The sequence below is a fragment of the Ahaetulla prasina genome, chromosome 4 (assembly GCF_028640845.1).
Source record: "Ahaetulla prasina isolate Xishuangbanna chromosome 4, ASM2864084v1, whole genome shotgun sequence".
Classification (NCBI taxonomy): Eukaryota; Metazoa; Chordata; class Lepidosauria; order Squamata; family Colubridae; genus Ahaetulla; species Ahaetulla prasina.
Genome location: NC_080542.1, coordinates 43,539,901 through 43,558,665, shown reverse-complemented (window position 1 = coordinate 43,558,665; position 18,765 = coordinate 43,539,901). Strand labels below are relative to the sequence as shown.

The 18,765-nt window shown below is 36.5% G+C and overlaps 1 protein-coding gene across 2 annotated transcripts in view; it reads right to left on the bottom strand.

Moving 5' to 3' along the window:
* TOP2A (DNA topoisomerase II alpha) overlaps positions 1 to 17,825 on the bottom strand; it is a 52,135-nt gene extending 34,310 nt beyond the window's left edge. For both annotated transcript variants that reach the window (XM_058182907.1, XM_058182908.1), the window contains exons 1-16: positions 17,539 to 17,825; positions 15,016 to 15,168; positions 14,591 to 14,681; positions 14,260 to 14,323; positions 13,424 to 13,569; positions 12,743 to 12,840; positions 12,097 to 12,309; positions 11,790 to 11,963; positions 9,598 to 9,699; positions 8,565 to 8,702; positions 8,290 to 8,428; positions 7,090 to 7,247; positions 5,880 to 6,005; positions 3,818 to 3,928; positions 3,599 to 3,704; positions 2,573 to 2,682 (exon numbers count right to left, since the gene is read on the bottom strand). In XM_058182907.1, the coding sequence (XP_058038890.1) occupies positions 2,573 to 2,682; positions 3,599 to 3,704; positions 3,818 to 3,928; positions 5,880 to 6,005; positions 7,090 to 7,247; positions 8,290 to 8,428; positions 8,565 to 8,702; positions 9,598 to 9,699; positions 11,790 to 11,963; positions 12,097 to 12,309; positions 12,743 to 12,840; positions 13,424 to 13,569; positions 14,260 to 14,323; positions 14,591 to 14,681; positions 15,016 to 15,168; positions 17,539 to 17,565 (1,956 nt within the window). In that variant the 5' untranslated portion in view covers positions 17,566 to 17,825. The remainder of the gene's footprint in view (positions 1 to 2,572; positions 2,683 to 3,598; positions 3,705 to 3,817; positions 3,929 to 5,879; positions 6,006 to 7,089; positions 7,248 to 8,289; positions 8,429 to 8,564; positions 8,703 to 9,597; positions 9,700 to 11,789; positions 11,964 to 12,096; positions 12,310 to 12,742; positions 12,841 to 13,423; positions 13,570 to 14,259; positions 14,324 to 14,590; positions 14,682 to 15,015; positions 15,169 to 17,538) is intronic.
* Positions 17,826 to 18,765: the final 940 nt, after the last annotated feature.

Sequence of the window (18,765 nt, the reverse complement as noted above, 5' to 3'; positions counted from 1 at the left end):
CACAAAGAGGGTTTGGGAGGCCTGCAGACTGCTTCTGTGGGCTGGGGAGGGCAAAAACTTTTTTTCCTTGCTTACCTCTTCAAAATCTTGGTGTCTTATACACTGGTGTGCCTTGGTATATATTAGTTCCCTTATTGGCAAATTAAATAGTCAATCTCTTCATTTACTAAAACTGGGAGAAACACAACTCTATTCTTTTGTATGCAAAAATGTGCTGCTTTCTCAAACAAATACTGGCTTGAACTAGGCGCTCCAAATATTAGCTGAGCACTGCCAAAAAACATCTAATTACAGTAAAACTAAGGTCACAGTCTTTGCTAAGCACTTAAGATGCATGTCCGGTGACTAAATAACTATCTAATAGAGCAAGTCAAACTTTTGAATATTGAGGATTTTTTTCCAAGGTATGGATAACCATAAATTTCATGCCAACTAGTCATTTGCATTAAAAAGTGTTGTATTTACAACCTTTTACTTCTCCAAAGGAGTTCAACATATACCTGCAGCAATTAAACTTCTCTTAGCTAAGATCTGAGTCTAGCTCTGTTTTGGAGCTCAGTTGGGCCTCTAAAGGTCATTTCTTTGGAAAAAGAGTCCATATTTTTGAGAACCATCTTTAAAGCACTTTGCTGCGTTTCAAACATGGTCCTGCACAGTTAAAACTGGCCTTCTTGAAATTGAAACTTCTACCTGGGTTTACATCTTCTTCTATTGGATTAAGCTCCTCTTCTTTCCAATTGGTTTGGACCCCTTTTATTATGACTGACAGCTTTCAGTGCTCCTGGAGCCAGGCAATACATGCTGAATTGCAACTCTATGGTTATTCATGGCAAGCTATTATCTTGATGGGCTACAAACAAGCTCTAGATCAGTGGTCCCCAACCTTTGCAGCTTGGTAGCCTGGTGTAGTGGGGGAGAGGGGAACTGGCCTGGGTGACTGTGGGGCGTGACTTGCTCAAGTTAAGCTGCGTGCCAGCTTAACATAAGTGCACCGGCCTGCTGCATGTGGGAACCTGGTTGTGAATAGGCTGTGGCCCAGGGGTTGGGAACCTTTGCTCTAGCTGATCTCAAACAGTGGGCTATTGATTTAGAGTTGCAAGCAGAATTTCCATCTCTACCAATAAACACTTTGAGCCACTCTGCACATTGTGTCCAACTGATTAAATATCTTAGTTGACTAACAATCCCAAAATTCAGAAGGGCCTGTTTTTTTAGTCAGATTCAACACCTTCCCAGCAGCTGTTACTGAAGGAAGATACAAAAATCAAAATCCTCTTCAAACAGAGACTGTGTCCATATGGTGGAGGAATAACTGAGTTGACAGATTGCTGGTCTATGACCAAATAAAGATTTGATTGATTGATTTAATAGCTAAATTAAGTACATTTTACGTTCCACTAAATTATGCCTAAACTAACATTATGTTTCTTATAGCTGTCTGCTGATAGGAAATTAAAACCTCAAAATATGAATGAATTAAGTTGATTTCATATAAATCCAACAATCTTCAGGAAGAATATATGCAAATAGCCCAGAAAAGTTAGTTACAGAGTTCATGTTCGTATTTTGCAATCAAGTTTTTGCAAGTTCATATTTTGCAATCAAACACAAAAATGTATATTTATCCAAATGTGATAATTAACTGTATAGTATATTTTAACTTTTATAATTGCTACTAAATAAATGAAACTTGAGTTCAGGCACCTAAACTCTACAGACTTCCTAAATCCTGTGGCAAGGAATAAGATTACCAACTGGGGTTAAAAAATAAAATAAGCAATGGTGGCAAAGCAAGATTGGCTGATGTATGGTAAAATTTTATCTTTTGATTCTGGTGACCCAATACTAAAGCCGAGGGTAGAACGGACTTTTTATCATCTATGGTGGACATGTGATAAAGCAAAACATTTCTAGAGTACAATTCATATTTTAATACAGAAAATTTTGAAAATGGAGATAAAAATGAAACCAGAACTTTTCCTTTTGGGTCTAATGGAAAGAGAACTGGAGAAAAAATTTGGAACTTTGTTACTATATATGTTGACAGCAGCAAGACTATTGTATACGCAAAAATGAAAGGACACTTCGATTCCTACCATGGTAGAATGGTTGCAGAAGTTGATGGAGTGGGCTAAAATGGCAAAACTGACTATTTTGATTAAAGAAAAGAACATAAGTACTATTGTTTCCACATGGAAACCACTTTTGAACTTCATGCTTAATGTGGAAAAGAATGAAATTGACATTGGGTTTTACAGATTAGATTGATAGATCTTTATAGAAATGAGTTGTTCATACTATTATGGAAAAACAAAAAGCTGTGATCTGATGTTAATGCCTTATTTTACTGTAACAGAATCAGAAGTCAATACTCACCCCCCTTTCCTCACTTCTCTTCCCTCTTTCCTCTCCCCACACCCTGCTCTTCAATTTACCTTTGTATTTTATAATACTCTATTACTTAATTTAGAAAATGTTTTAAAAAAAACAAAATGAGCAGAAAGGCTTCTCGTCATTCACTGTCCAAATAAATTTACAGACTCAAAGAAACAGAAGAGAGAACTTAATCTACCAAGGTGATTGCAGCGTCATCTTCAGGGCCAGAGTACTTGAAAGGTATTCGATGCCTTGTCATTGCTGCAAAATATTCCTTTGCTTCCTTTGAAGTGCTGGTACCCAGACCTAAGGAGACAGAGAATCTAAGTAAAAAATTTAGATAAATATTTCACTTAATGTGCAACTTTTATTTAATTATAATTTCAGTTTCAAGGCTGCCTGATTCCATAGTGATTAATCTGGATGGCTTGCAAATAAAAATTAAAAGAAAACAAAATAGACAAAAAGGACAAGAAACAACATTCCAATCAGATTTGGCATATAAACAATAAAAGAAAAACTATTCACAATTATTCATAAGTGCAACAGCAGAATCATTTGATCTGAACTTATTCTGGATCCATCTAGACTCAAACAGGTAAAAAAACACACCCACACCCATAAGCATTCTAAAATTTGCCACTCTTCAGATGTTGACTATAACTCACTGACAAGGTTAGATGTGAAGTATAGTTCAACATACCTCAGGACATGAGGCTTAGAAAGGCTAAATTAAATGTTTATCCAATCACTTTTTTTGTTAATACTTTGCAATCAAACTGACTACCTGTACCTAGTGTGAGGCCTTGCAATGTAAGCACTGTAGTTTTTATAGATTAGGATAATACAGAATACAGCACTTACTGAAAATGTCTGTCTCCCTTAATTCAATTAATATATCAAAAACATCATCAAGAACATTTTCATTTGATCTTGGTGTTATGTAGGATAAATTAAATGTTCTAACATACCCCTTCAGCCTCCTGCCTAACATTCAACTTGACAGCTAGGCTGTAGACAAATAACTTTCCTCATCTTTATCTTGCACTTTACATGGAACACATTTTTTGTTTTGATGAGCTAGTTTAAAATAGTTGACATATAGCCCCCTAATCCCTTTATTCCAAGTAAGGTTAAAATAGTTCTGTCCAACACAATGCATTCTTTTGAGAATCTAAAGTTAGCCTTATTTAGTTCATCTGACATTACAGTTTAGCCAAACCTTTGTAGTATTTGATTTTCCAATTTTTGTAGTTAGGGTTGCTGTTCTTCCATTCCTGAAATTCAGGAATGCTATAGAAAGGAATTTCTTCTTTGTTTTTGGAAACCTATGGAAAAGCCAAATATCTCATTTTGAAGAGTTAACAATATAAACTAATGAATTTTAGTAAGAATATTTTCAATTGCTAATGTTATCACTCAAACAGGTGGGGAAGCTCACCTTTACAAGGGGAGTAATGAATTCCTCTAGGAAAGGATGTCTCAGAAGAGATGGCCAATTATGGTGAATGAAATTAATCAATAAACCTTTGATATGGGAACCATCTTGATCCTACAAAAATGTTCAGAAGGTAAGATTTCATCCATTGGTGTTAGAAAAATCAATAATCCTCAGTAGCGTTATATTCTGAGGCCAATTGTAACTGATCTTCTAATTACAGCATTTGTTTGTCAGTTTTGCCCATAGTGACCATATCAGATGTTACACAATACCTATAATTTCCCGTCCATGTGTCATTTATGGATTATGAAGTTCAGAACTTCTGGAAAGAACTAAGAGCAAGACTGTTTTATAGTGCAAAACCAGTTATGATTGTTATGTCTAACAATAGATACCAACTGATCCACTATGATTGATAAGGAATTATGGCTGCTGTTATAGGATATTTACACAGAAATAACAGCACAATAGATATATTCCTTTACTAATCTACTGTAGTTATTACTAAATATTTTTGAGATCTTGATTTCTACATTTTTAGGAGTTGGGAATGTTTTATATCAGAAAGTACTTTTTCATATGCTCCCCTTCCAGTTGCTGATGAGATTCTATTCTGCATCTTAGTTATCTGAGAATTGAAGGAAGTTATTCTCTTGTTTATTTGATAGCAATTTTGTGATAACTCTAGGGTGACCTATGTTTGTTCTTTCTTTCTTTTTAATTAAAAACACCTAGTGAATTCCAATAGATTTGAACAAAAGCATTTTAAAAAAATACTCTAGTTCAGAGTAAGTTTTATACTTCCATTTCAACTTAGAACATTTGAATTAACCACTTTGTTAGAGCTTGGAATAAATAAAAAGTAAGTTTCTCTGCAAAGATACCCCTTCAAATGTCATTCCAGGAATCTTTTTTTAGGAAAATAAGTGGTAGTGAAGCCAGGCTGATGGATTTATGGTCAAATAATATTTATGGTGACTTTATCTTCAAATCTAAAGAGGAATTGGAATCAGAAGAATGTATTTGCCATTGGTTTATATATATACAATTGAAAGAAAGATTAAATTAGATTTAAAAAGCTGTGGATTTTATTTTGCAAAAAATGAGCTGGAATTTCTGTTGTATAGTAATTAACATATTATTGCTAACATTCATAAAATGCTATTAAATTGAACTTGGAGAATGAGTATGTGAAGCATTGTATGATTCAGTGGGCAAGGAATTTTGGATACAATACCTGAACAAAGGGAAAATATGTGGTTTAAATTATAATTAATTACATTATAGCTTAAAAGAAAATTTTATAAGATGATGTACCATTGGTAATTAACACTGGATAAATTGTCAAGAATATATATAAAAGTACCGCAAAAATGAATGTGGGAAATGAATCTTAACATAGAAGATTCTTAAAGTTAATATAAAGATAAAACCAGAGACGTTTCATTTGGGTTTAATGGATAAAGAACTAAAAAAAGTGGAACTTTTTAAGTTATATATGTTGACAGCGGCAAGGATACTTTATGCACAAAAGTAGAAGGATACTTTGATTCCCACAATGGACAAATGGCTACAAAAGTTGATGCAGTTAGCGGAGATGGTTTAATTGACTGCTTCGATTAAAGAAAACACAACTGATTTTCTTTCTATCTGAAAACAGTGTTTGGATTTTGTGCCTTAAATGGAAACCCCCCCCCCCAAGCTTTGATTTTGGGTTTTGCTGATTGGATAGGTTTACTGTTATAATGGCTATTATTATTGTTGTTATTATTTAAAGTAAAATGTTGAGGTGGTATGTTATTACCTTATTCTACTGAGTCAAAAGGAGTTGGAAGTCAGTGCTTTTCTTCTTTTTCTCCCCTTTACCCTAGACATTTTCCTGTTCCCCCTTTCCTCCCCTACTTTCATTTTTCTTTGTATTTCTGTATTTTGATAAATAAAATGTGAAATCTGGAACATCTGGATTAAGAAACATTATATCAACTGAAGGCATTGAAAAAGACTGGCTGAGGAAGTCCCTTTGCCTGAATACAATACCATTGTCTCTGTCATTACGACTGACCTGATCAGTCATGATCATGATCTTTCCATAGCGGAGGCTTTTGAGCGATTCTTCATCATCGTAGCTCTTCTTATATTGCAGCCCCACAATCTTAATAATGTTGTTTATTTCAGCATTCTCCATTATCTGAAAAAGCCCACCATTTTCTTAGATTCAGAATACAAATGTAGTCTTCTCACATTAACCCTGGAAAGAAGCATTGTTAAGTTCCAGTCACCTCAACCCACCTATTCTTTTAAAATCTATGGCAGATTGCAACTCAAAGCAGATGCCAGGATATCAGCAGAGATTTCATCGAAGGGAATAGTGATGTTTTTTGGGTAGGAAGAATGTTTTTCTATTTCAAATATTTATAGATGAAAAGAATCCAACATTTAACCTGATATTTTACTACTGAATCTCAGCAGCACAACTTGTGGAGGAAATCCCCCCAGGTATTGCAAGTAACTAATATATTACCTATTCCAATAGTCACATTTCACGGTGAAGATTCACTTGGGCAGAGGGGATGGTCATTATATTGTTCAAGAACAATAGCAAAACTCAGAAACCAATCACTGCATGGTTTTATAAATACATGTCTATGAAGATTCTCAGTCTTCCAGGTCATGGCTGTCCCAAAGGTGCTTTTTCAAGAGGCAACTGGACTTTCTGTTTTTTTCTTTGAAGACGTTTCACTTCTCATCCAAGAAGCTACTTCAGTTTTATAAATACACTTTTGAGTTAAAATTTAAATGAAGGTGAATGCTTCCGGTTTTGCACATTTCAAAAAAAAAAAAAAAAAAATCCAGTTCCTCGACTTATAACCATTCATTTACTGACCATTCAAAGTTACAGTGGCACTGAAAAGTGACATGACCATTTTTTCACACTTGCAACCACTGTAGCCTCCCAATGGTCATGTGATCAAAATTTGCACGTTTGGCAACTGATGGCCAAGTATTTGGATACTTGATGGTGTCATGGGACCAAGTAATCCTCTTTTATGAACTTCTGGCAAGCAGTGAATGGGAAAGCCAGATTCCCTTAACTGTGTTACTAATGTAACAACTGCAGCAACTGTGGCAAGAAAGGTTGTAAAATGGGGCAGAACTCACTTAGCAACTGTCTTGATTAGCAATGGATGTTTTGGACTCTATTGTAGTCTTAAGTCGAGGACTACCTACAAGGAAGGACCCATAGGAATGTTTGCAAAATATTGCTAACTAACCTGTTTGTGAGAAGCTTCCCGTACATTAAGAAGTTTTCCTCGCAGTGGAAATACTCCAAATTTGTCCCTGCCCACAACTCCAAGGCCAGAAACAGCTAGTGTCTTAGCTGAATCTCCTTCTGTCAAAATGAGAGTGCAGTTGATAGAATTCTTGCTCCCTGAAAGAGAATTAAATATCATAATGCAGGCCTCCATTTAATAGTATGCTATAGATGCTCTCCCAATGTTCTGATTCCAAGAAGCAGAGATTTCATTCATGTTTTGGTAAAACACAATCGAGCTAGGTTCAGGAAATGTAGATGGATAACTGTGAAGAGTCCTTAGTGCTCCCTGAGCGTGGTTGTTTTCTTGTAGATGTTTTATTATCCAAATTAAGTAACATCATTAGTGCTAGTAAGGACTAGGGTTGTGCTCAATGCTATATTCGAGTGGTTTGCCCCGTTAGTGTCGATGGGAATAGTTTTGGAAGTTCTGTAGTTGGGCTGCTTTCTGCTAGCTTGGTAGTTCTTGTTTGGGGTATTGTTTGCTTCTTGATTATTCGTCTAGTGTTGATCTTGGTATTAATCTCTGCTCATCAGGGTATTGATTGCTGGGAGGAGATGTTTTGATCTTTTTGTTCCCTTTTTTGGCTTATTATTTTCTCCTTTCAATGATATATAGATAAAGCCTAGTTTGGGTTATGAAACTTCTACAACAAAACAACCAAGCTCAGGGAGCCTCAAGGACTTTGTTTCAATCCTGAGCTCAAAAACTCTTCTCGATGGATAACTTTGGCTACAATGTAAATTGCCTCAAAGTGAAGATTTGGTTCTTTTCTACCCATTAATCCCAAGAACCCTAACCCCTTACAACACTATCTACATACCATTTCTGTAACTATAAACTAAATTTGAACTTTTTATTCAGGAGTCGCATAGTCTTACAAAAGGATGAATTGCTTTCTTACAACCTGGAAGGGCAGGATAAACGTTTTAAGTGTTATATCCTGACATTTGAGAGCTTCAATTGTTTTAAAGTACACAAAAAAGGTTATGCCACCAGCATTCAGCATCCTCTTCTTGAAGAATATATTGGGGTATCAAAAAGGTAGCTGTACGGTTGTGAGTGGCTGAAGAATTACCCATCCCTGTACAAGTTGACTTAAATATAACTGGTAAAAAAACAGCTAGACTTCAGTGCTTTTAATACTTGAATACATACCAGCATCATTGGCATCATCCAGTTTAGGAATTCCTTTAATTCGAGTGTGCTTAACAGCAGAACATTTCTTATTTAGTTGTGTCTGGGCTTTAAATTTGACCCAGTTCAAAATGCTTTCCACTATGCCGCAACTCATAGCCTAGAAAACAAAAGTGAAAAATGATGCTGAAAGAATTCTGAATTGTTCCATAAGGTGTCTTATTGCTGGATTGATTCATTTTTTTGCTCATCAGAATTCTCAGAACAAATAATGAAGCAAACCTTTTAATACTCACCCCTTTGATGAACTTTTCACTGAATTTGCATGTTGAACCAAAATTCTTTGCTTGAAGAGTCATATTCTCCTTTGTTTGGGAATCAAAAGTTGGATTTTCAATCAGGCTGTTAACGAATATCCACATATGATTCTTCACCTGGAATTAAGAAGATTGTATATTTTTAGCAAACTGGTTGGCTATATTTCCCAAGCAACCGTGACTACCAAATAATAAGTATCCAAACTGTCAGTATAGCTCTTGGGAAATGATGGAATCCATTTCCAAATGATTGCACAAGAATGTCTGCCAAAAACAGATCCTGTTATCTTCAAATGGATAGAGATGCTCAAAGTGGTCAATCACTACACAGAACAAGCTAAAAGCAGGATTTCTAAAGGCAGCATTGATTGGCTTAAAATGCTATATGGGATCTGAAAACTAGGTTATGCAAGGCTTTAGATTCAAAGGCATAAATATGTGAATGTGAGAACACAGACAGTGAAGTTGTCTGAAACTTTTTCAACACATATTTTTTTGAGATTATGTACTAACTGCAGAATTACAAAAGATACATTCATTTTAAGGAATAGACAAATGCTACATGTGTCTTCATGTGCTCCAAAACCTCTTTTTGCCTTCAAATCTGAAGTGCTGCACAGTCCTAATGAAAGATATATTTTGTAATTAAACCTTATGCAAATCTCATCATGCTTTCATTGAAAATATCCCCTTATTTGCACACCATTTTGCCCAGCCTGTATTTATCAGAACAGAATAGAATTTTTTATCGGCCAAGTGTGATTGGATACACAAGGAATTTGTCTTTGGTGTATATGGTCTCGGTGTACATAAGGAGAATAAAATACACTAATCAAGAATAAAAATATAGTCAAGGTTGGACCATACTGAGGACAGCTGGACAGAATCATTAAAGATTTAACTATTCTTTTATAAGTCTGAAAAGCATTGGAAACGTTAAACATTCCAGTATGATTTTTCAAGTGAAATAAGTATGAGAATCGTGAAAAAAAAAACAATTTGAGAGTTATACCTGGAAAGGCTTTACTACAACTCCACCTTTGTTTTTTTTCTTTACTACATCTATGAGTTTGTTGACAATCTGATCAGAAACGTAGTCTACATGTCTGCCACCCTAGAAGAAAAAATCATTTTTAAAGAGGATATTATATGTATTTTGGCAATGCAGACATATCAAAGTATAAAAGTAGTTGTTAGTACAGTAATCTAAAATAGAGTCAAAACTTTTAATAATAATAATAATAATAATAATAATAATAATAATAATAATAATAATAATAATAATAATTTAATTTTTATACCGCCCTTCTCCCGAAGGACTCAGGGCGGTAAACAGGCAAATAAAATAATACGATACATTTCAATAAAAACACTATTTAAAAAACTTATTCCAATAGCCTAAATTTAAAATACAATACAAAACATAAAATAAACCCCAATAAAATCCATATTTAAAAAACCCTATTAAGCCAGTCCTGCTCGAAAGGATAGATATGTTTTAAGCTCGCGGCGAAAGGTCCGGAGGTCTGGAAGTTGTCGAAGTCCTGGGGGAAGCTCATTCCAGAGGGTAGGTGCCCCCACAGAGAAGGCTCTCCCCCTGGGGGTCGCCAGCCTGCACTGTTTGGCTGATGGCACCCTGAGGAGGCCCTCTCTGAGCGTACCGGCCGGTGGGAGGCATGTGGTAACAGAAGGCGGTCCCGAAGATATCCCGGTCCTATGCCATGGAGCGCTTTAAAGGTGGTAACCAACACCTTGAAGTGCACTCAGAAAACCACAGGCAGCCAGTGCAGCCTGGGCAGGATCGGTGTTATATGGGAGCCACGAGTGGCTCCCTCTATCACCCGCGCGGCTGCATTCTGAACTAACTGAAGTCTCCGGGTGCACCTCAAGGGGAGCCCCATGTAGAGAGCGTTACAGTAGTCCAGGCGAGAAGTGACGAGGGCGTGAGTTTTATTCTGTAAGATCTCTAGTTTATTAGGAGTTTGCTATATAGGTAGTTCTTGCTATATAGGTAGTTCTTTAACTGTCATAAGACAATTAAACCCAAAATTTCTGTTGCTAAGTGAGTTTGCCTCATTCTACAATATTTCTTGCCATCGTTGTTAAATTAATCACTGTAATTGCTAGTCAGATTAGTCAGGAAGGTGCGAGGGGGATCACGACTCATAAATATGAGTCAATTTAATTTTATTTATTTTATTTAATTTATCAAATTTTTATACCGCCCTTCTCCCAAAGGACTCAGGGCGGTGTACAGCCAAAGATAAAAAACAAGATATATACAATTAAAACCAATAATTAAAAACATAGCAAATTACAAAGGCTGATAATTTAAAAATTTAAATTTAAAATTATTAATAAAACCCCAATTTAAAATCAAAACTATTATGCCAGTTCCGCTTGAATAAATAAGTGTGTTTTTAGCTCACGACGGAAGGTCCGAAGATCAGGTACTTGACGTAGGCCAGGGGGAAGTTCATTCCAGAGCGTTGATGCTCCCAGAGAAGGCCCAACTCCTGGGGGTCGCCAGCCGACACTGTTTGGCGGATGGCACCCTGAGGAGACCCTCTCTGTGAGAGTGTACGGGTCGGTGGGAGGCATAGGGTAACAGCAGGCATTGCCCAAGCACCTGAATTTTGGTCACATGTCCATGGAGTTGTAAGTGTGAAAACTGGCTATGTCACTTTTTTCAGTGCTGGTCACTAAACAAACTGTTGTAAGTTGAGGACTACCTATATTTGTTGTTGTTATACTCAATAATTTATTTCTTTATAACCTTCATTACAATTTCTCTACATCGTTAATTAGGTTCAAAGAAAAGCTTAAGAAAAAATAATTCCAACCCCAAAAGTCTACAGCTAGAGTCCATTTTCAAGTAATGATCTTGAGATCATATTATATTACACAATCTATGTATTTTAGTTCTAAACCACAGGATTACTTTTAATAAAATACAAGATGCAGAATTTTTTGTTTTATACTATTTTATATACCATGGGAATATCTTTTTAACAATTATAATTCAGATACTTGAGCAAAATTTCAGTCTTTCAAAAATGTTCAAAGTAAAAAAAAAAGAAAAAGCTGCAAGTCTTCTACAACACATAGATGCCTAGTAAGTTTCTTTTCTTCACTGAATGCTTTGATGAAGTATCTTTAGATGGCAGATTCAAAAAAGCCCTGTATATCGTTGTAACTGTTTACCTTAGTTGTAGCAATGCTATTGACAAAGCTAACTTGTTGGAAGCCCCTTTCACTCATGGTTAGACACACTTCCCACCGGTCATTAACTTCTTCATGGATTATTTTCAGTGGATTGCCAGTTTCATCCACTTTATTTTTTATGTACATGTCTACGTAATTACGGAATCCTTTGACCTACAGAGGAGACAAGCGCAAATATTTCTACAATTTTTTAAAAAAGTTGTCTTGGATGATAACATGTTAAAGGAAGGGGCCAGTGAATTTTGCACCACCAGCAGAGTTGCTTTTGCCCATTTTAGTAACTCACAGATAATTTCTTTCCATTTAAGAATACTTTGACATTTTTAGCTGATCCTGCAATATCATAGGCTCTGCGAGACATAAGAGCCACGGTATCTTTATCCAATACAGTCATTTTAAATTTGGACAGGTCAGGCTGGAAAGTAACACATGTGAAGTCCTCGCCATCAAAATGATTCAGTTTTGTCTCTCCTGCTTTAGTCATATTGTCAGTCCAAGTCTGCAAAGGAATTAAGACCAATAGAATTGTTAGGTACATTGGAGGGCAGATACATTTCTACAGAATACAATTCTTAATCTAGCCTTAAAATGTATGTGGCTTGTTGGCCCAAACTATCTTGATTTCATCCCTTAGGCTTATCACTAAATTTTTGAGATATGCTTATCAGGAAGTATTAAGATGTTGAAATAGATTTAAAATTTTGATTTGTATATAATATACAAATAGGATGAAGACTATTGCTTAACATAGTGTAAGCCGCCCTGAGTCTTTGGAGAAGGGCGGGGTATAAATGTAAATAAATAAAAATAAAAATAAAATTTAAAAAAATAAAAATCAAATATGAAGAAAATTTAGGAGCTGATAAAATAAAGCTTTGGGGCGTGTTTTTTAAAAACAGTGAAATCAATTTTTTGTGCAAAGTTTCTTATACCTGTTTAAAAAGCTTCTTATATTCGTTGCATGCTGTTTCGACTGTAAATTTGGTACTGAATATATTGCACAGCTTTGCACCATAACCATTTCGACCACCTAGAACAACATTAATTGTACATAATAATATATGTATATGAAGAGATATACATTTCAGTTACAGGGTGCATATGCCAATTCCCCCACTAAAATCAGTAGAATATTTCACAAATAAACATGCATGCAGTGGTATTTGTACAAAGAATTGGTTAGGCACTCTGTATCCTCTTGCAGACAAAAATGTATGGTCACCTTTTTGTAAAGACAGATCACTGCTTGCTCCTTTCGAAGAAAGGTGAAAAGATCAAGATGGGGAAGTTCTCCCATCTATCTCCAGAATAAGAGAAATGGTAAAAATTAAGATATAGAATTTTAAATAATCCACATTTTCTTATCTCTTATTTAGTTACCATTCATTCCAATGCATGCAATAAAAATTAGTTAAGAGGCTTCACTTATTTATGTATTTTTGTGTGTGAAAGAGATCGGAATATAGAAACAGAACATATATGGAATAAAATTTTGATTTACTGATTATTCAATCTTGCACTTCTGTAGAAACATAAATGTGAAATTTTAGAAGCAATTATTCTCATGAGAGGCAATGAAAGATTTAAAAAAGTGACTGCAGTTTTTTCCCAACCTGTGACTTTCTTCTCATCGTCATCATAGTTGCTGGAAGTTAAAAGATGTCCAAAAATAAGAGCTGGCACATACATTTTTTCTACTTGATGCTCTACAATAGGGATTCCTTTCCCATTATTCCACACAGAGATTGTATTATTCTCCCTAGAAAGAGAAGATTAAACTGATATTCAAAGAACTGCAAAGCAAACTTGTCTCTCTAGATTAAAACAAAAAAGATATTATTCACTGAATGATAGGCAACTCTCAACAGCAAATTCAATTACACTAAATGTGATCAGAAAGTCAAATTCTATGCCAGTGACAACGAACCCTTTCGGCATGGAGGACATGAAAAGGGAGCGTGCATGGGACACCAAGTGCCCAAAATGAAGTACTTCATGCTTGCGCTTGTCAGGCGGAAGGAAGAGGAGCTGCCCACGGGGCATGCACGCATCAGATAAGGTATTTGTCTGGGATGCATGTCTTCTGGTTACTGCCGCGCATGCGCCGATCAGCTGAGCGGTGTGCATGCTCATGTTGGAAAAAGGAAGACCAGTTTTTCTGGTTTCTGGCACTGCTGCATGCGCAAAGGCCAGCTGATCATCACATGTACATGCGCGCCAGAAACCCAGAAGAGCAGTGGGCAACGCCGCACATGCCAGGCGACATGGCTTTGTACGCCACTTTGGGCACGTGTGCCATAGGTTCGCCATCATGGTTCTATGCTAATCATTACACTACTATTTAAATTTACAATACAGATTCAGTTTCATAAAAATGCATATTCCCTTCCCAATGAATTAATCCTCAATGAAAGTCAAAAATATTAAATAATATTAAAACAAGACTTACGGGTCAATTGTAACTTTGATACAAGACATATTCTTATCTCTCTGTTTGTTATCAGCTGCATTGACTAAAAGAAAGCAATACAATTTTTTAATGATTGGTAACATTTGCAAGTTAATACTCTTGATTTAGTCTTCAGTTTATGCAACACTTAATTTCAACAAATTTTGCCAAAGATCAAGCATTTTGTAGGCATTTTGCTGCCTTTTCAAAAAGCTAATTCATTGCAATATCTTTGTATATTGTTATTCATCAACTATGGATCTAAAAAAATATCCTCATAAAATACTTGATGTCCTCATCATGACAGCATTTTATCTATATGTCAACATACCTAATATTTCATCGAAGATTTTATAAAGACCAGGAACAAAGGTGACATCTCTGCAATTCAGTCCTTCATCTTCATCAAACACCCACATGTGCTAAGAAAAAAATGCTTTTATTTATCTGCTGCAAAATCTTGAGGTATCCTGAAATACATACTGTAATCAGTGTAGTAATTTTAATGTTTTATAAAAATCTGTTTTTTTTAAAAAAAACACTTAAGTTTTCACAAATTTACAGCCAATTGTGTTCACATTAATCATAAATGGTTTGTAATGCATTTTCTATATAAGAAAATTATAAACTATTTGGTTGATAAAAATATAGTCTGCCAAGGAAAATCTTAATTATAATTTTATTTTGATAGCATATTACAAAGTACTTTGGGAATTAGGGCAACTTGTCTTTGCTTCAAACAGAATGTTTTTTTACCTGAGTTACTTGCTCCACGGATCCAATGTATGTATCAGGTCGAAGCAATATATGCTCCAACTGAGTTTTCTTTTGATAGATTCTTTCAACAGATAACCTCCTCTTTGATTTCTCATTCTTTATCTTCTTCACTTTGGGGTTCACATCAATAACCTCAATGGAAATAAAACAAGAAAAATTGCAAGGACAAATTCATTGAGTGCCCACTTGTTTGTAATAGGAACTCAGATGGGACTGAAATACATAGAACATAAATATCAGAATTAAATGATGAATAAACAAAGAAAACTGAAGAGAGTATGGAAGTACATGTTAGTGGAGATCAGCTCCACATTAAACATCTTAGTTTTTTGGTTTTTTTTTGCATTTATATCCCGCCCTTCTCCGAAGACTCAGGGCGGCTTACACTATGTCAAGCAATAGTTGGCTGGGTATTACAGGAAATAAGCATTGTATAAAAGCAGCTTCACATCAAGTCGAAAAATGTTCAATGGCATACTGCAAAGTCCATTCTGTGTTCTGTACTGCCCACATAAAACGGTCAAATGCAGTCTTATGCTGCTTCCTCCTTCAGGCCTGAAATGATTGGTTCAATAGTGATCCCTAGTTGCTCTCTGTAGGAGAATGCACACAGTAGAAACAGGTCTATTCTTAAGAGGGAGCAATAAAACATCCTGCCCTTCAGGATAAGATCTGCCCCAACTTCCTATCCTTCCATAAGAGCCTAAAGTCCTGGCTCTATAAATTGGCTTGGGTACTCAATGGGTGAGTTGTATTCTGGAGATGGCTGCTAGATTGACAGTAGACTCCATCTCTCGACCTAGCTCTCTGCTCCCCACTTACCCATCTTTTTTTATTAGTTGGATCAATTTATATTTCTTTTTCCTTACTATTCTTTTATTTTACCTTTGTTTAATCTTTCTTTTAAATTCTTTGCTTTTTAAAATGTTTGTAAGCTGCCTAGAGTAGCCCTAGCAGTAGACAGGCAGCAAATTTAGTTAATTAACTGCAACTCTAAAAGCTGATCAGGAATGAAGGCGAATATACATGTACCAGGACAATATTGCAGGAGCCAATCTCGATCAGAAATTTTGTATTCTGAGCTTTCAGATTCATGCCGTAGCCCATCTTCAAGGAGATCTAGGGGCTCCAGCAAGTCTGAAAGGTCGGAGTACAATGATGATCAACCCAGATTGGATCCTGCAACTAAAGCTGATATTCAATCATATCATCAGGATCTAGCTGCCTTAAAAGGCTCCTGGTCCATTTAGCATGCTTGTAGTTTATCTATGCCTCCATGTAGCATAGGTGGCAAGTTGATTGCCTCCCACTTGGAATTTCCTGTCTGCAAGCTGATTGTGGTCAAATTATTCCTCTTTCTACAATGTAATTCATCTGTCTTTTAAAAGATTTCTGTTCCTTTAATGGAATTGAAAGGAAGAAAAAAAAACCTGATTCTGTTCGAAGTCAGACTTGAGACTGAATAAAAATAGTTTCCTTCAAAAAATATCAGGAGTTTGAAATCTCCTCCCACTTACCAGAAGAGGTGGAGTTAACAGTTTCATGTTGATCTGATCTTTTGTAATATAATGCACAAACTTTGTCAGTTGTAAAATGTGGGAAAACAGATTCAGAAAGCAAACAACTTAGTCATAGATTCAAAGTGACCCAAGTAAATATGTAACACCCCATCAGATAATATTGCTTAATAGATGGGAGTTTTAAGGAGCAAGTAGAAATGATGAAAAAAAGTGGTAGTTCCTTAGGAAGCCCTGATCAGGTGAATTGCACCCAGAAGCTCTACTGTAACCAGGGCATCTTACTTAGTAGAAAAGTTGCGTAGGTATACAGAGGTGCGCCCATAATACTCATATTGATGTATTCTGGACTACCTATCATTTCTTAATGATCTTAAGTGCAGCCCCATGTGGAATGCATTGCAATAATTCACATGCAAGGGTGGCCAAGACATGAGTAATTAGGAAGTAGGGTACCTTTGTTTAGGAAAGGGTGCAATTGGCACATTAGATAAATTTGGGCAAAAGTCTAGCTGTTATTGCTCTTCAATATAAGCTTTTGCAAACTGAGCCTCCTTTCATCAGAACCGTTAACTGTAGTTTATGAAAACAGAGGCTTTTTAACTTCTCTATTTCAAGGGATATGGCCCAGATACAAGACCTGGATCCAACCTATAACAGTCAGGAGGTCAGCATCCCTTAAACCACCCTGACACGTCCATCAATCAGTCATTCACGTGGGATACAGACGATGGGAGTCAGTTTAGCTTTCAAACGAACCAACCGGTGCCCATCAGTTTCAAGGTAAACCAAAACAAAAGGGAGAGAATCCGTCAGAATGGGATGCTTTTTAAGTTGCGTGGGAACACAATGAGAGGAGGGATGGCCCAAGGTTCGATCGAAAGGGCAGTTCGGCGTTTCGAATCCCTAGTACAGGTCTCCTGCGTGAGCAGTGGGTTGGACTAGATGACCTCCCAAGGTCCCTTCCAACTCTGTAACTGCTTACCTTGAGCGGGGAGCAGTTGAGATCCATTGCGGCTGCAAAAGTGGGAAGAAAAGCGGATGGGGGAAATCTGGTTGCCGCAAAAAAAAGTCAAACCAAGGCTGAAAAGGGAATATCAGCGCCTAAAGATATCAGAAGCTGGCCGAGGCGGGGGCCGGGGAGGGAAAGACTTAAGGTTTGCAACGGGAAGAGCCGCCACTGTCGTCTCCCCGCCAGCCGCTCTCTGAACCAGCCGCTCCCGCGCACTTTGCTCACACAACGTCCGCGAGACAAGACCACTTCCAGTTGAATCGCGGTTCAAAAAACACGGTTCAACCCGCCAAAACTCATCTCACCAATCAACGAAGGAGGCCTGGAGGCCTGACCAATCCTTGCGGAGAGGAAGAGCGGAAAGGTGGGAGGAACGTTTACCCAGCCAATAGAGAGAATGCTAGAACATTCAAAAAACTCTAAAAAAGGAGTTTCTGTATAAGCGAAGCGCGCTTCTTCGGAGCGCTATGGGCTAATAGGAGCCTGGTACTGGAACAATGCCTAGAGTGCGACTTTGTTTGCAAATTAATCGCACTAGTTAATGCTTAAATATGTATTCTGTTGGCACAAGAAAAATACTTTTTCCCCTATACCCGAGGCAGCGATTAATCTATAATAAGCAATCTAGGAGTGTAAAGAGAAGATCGGTCTTAGAAAAAGGACCATAGCAACTATATTAACCAAATCGAAGAAAGAGCAGATTTAATTTTAAGGTTTTGCTATTTTCGGAGTGAGATCCTTTGGTTCGTTGCATCTGGTCTGTCCCACTTGCTGTCTTTTATATTTTATATTTTTGTGTTTTACTTTGTTGTGAACTGCAGTCATTGCGAGTTAGGTTGCATACAAGTTTAAATAAAAATGCTTATGGAAAAAGAAATTTGTTATGCCATCCTGATTGGAGCCCTTGGAGCAATGCCTAAAGGACTCCTTCAATATTTGAACATTTTGAATTTTTCGAACCTGAACACCTCAATTAAAAAAACACCTGCTAGAAACCTATATTTTTGACCTTACCTTAAGTCTTTGGTTAGGACATGAATTATTAGCCTGTCACCAGTCTTAGAATGTGGATTTAATTGTGGATTGATTGATTGATTAATTAATTGGTGCTTTTGAAGGGGGGAGGTGAATTTATTTTCCAAAGCACCAGAAGGCAAGCAAGAAACAATGGTTGGAAACTAATCTAGGAGAGAAGCAACC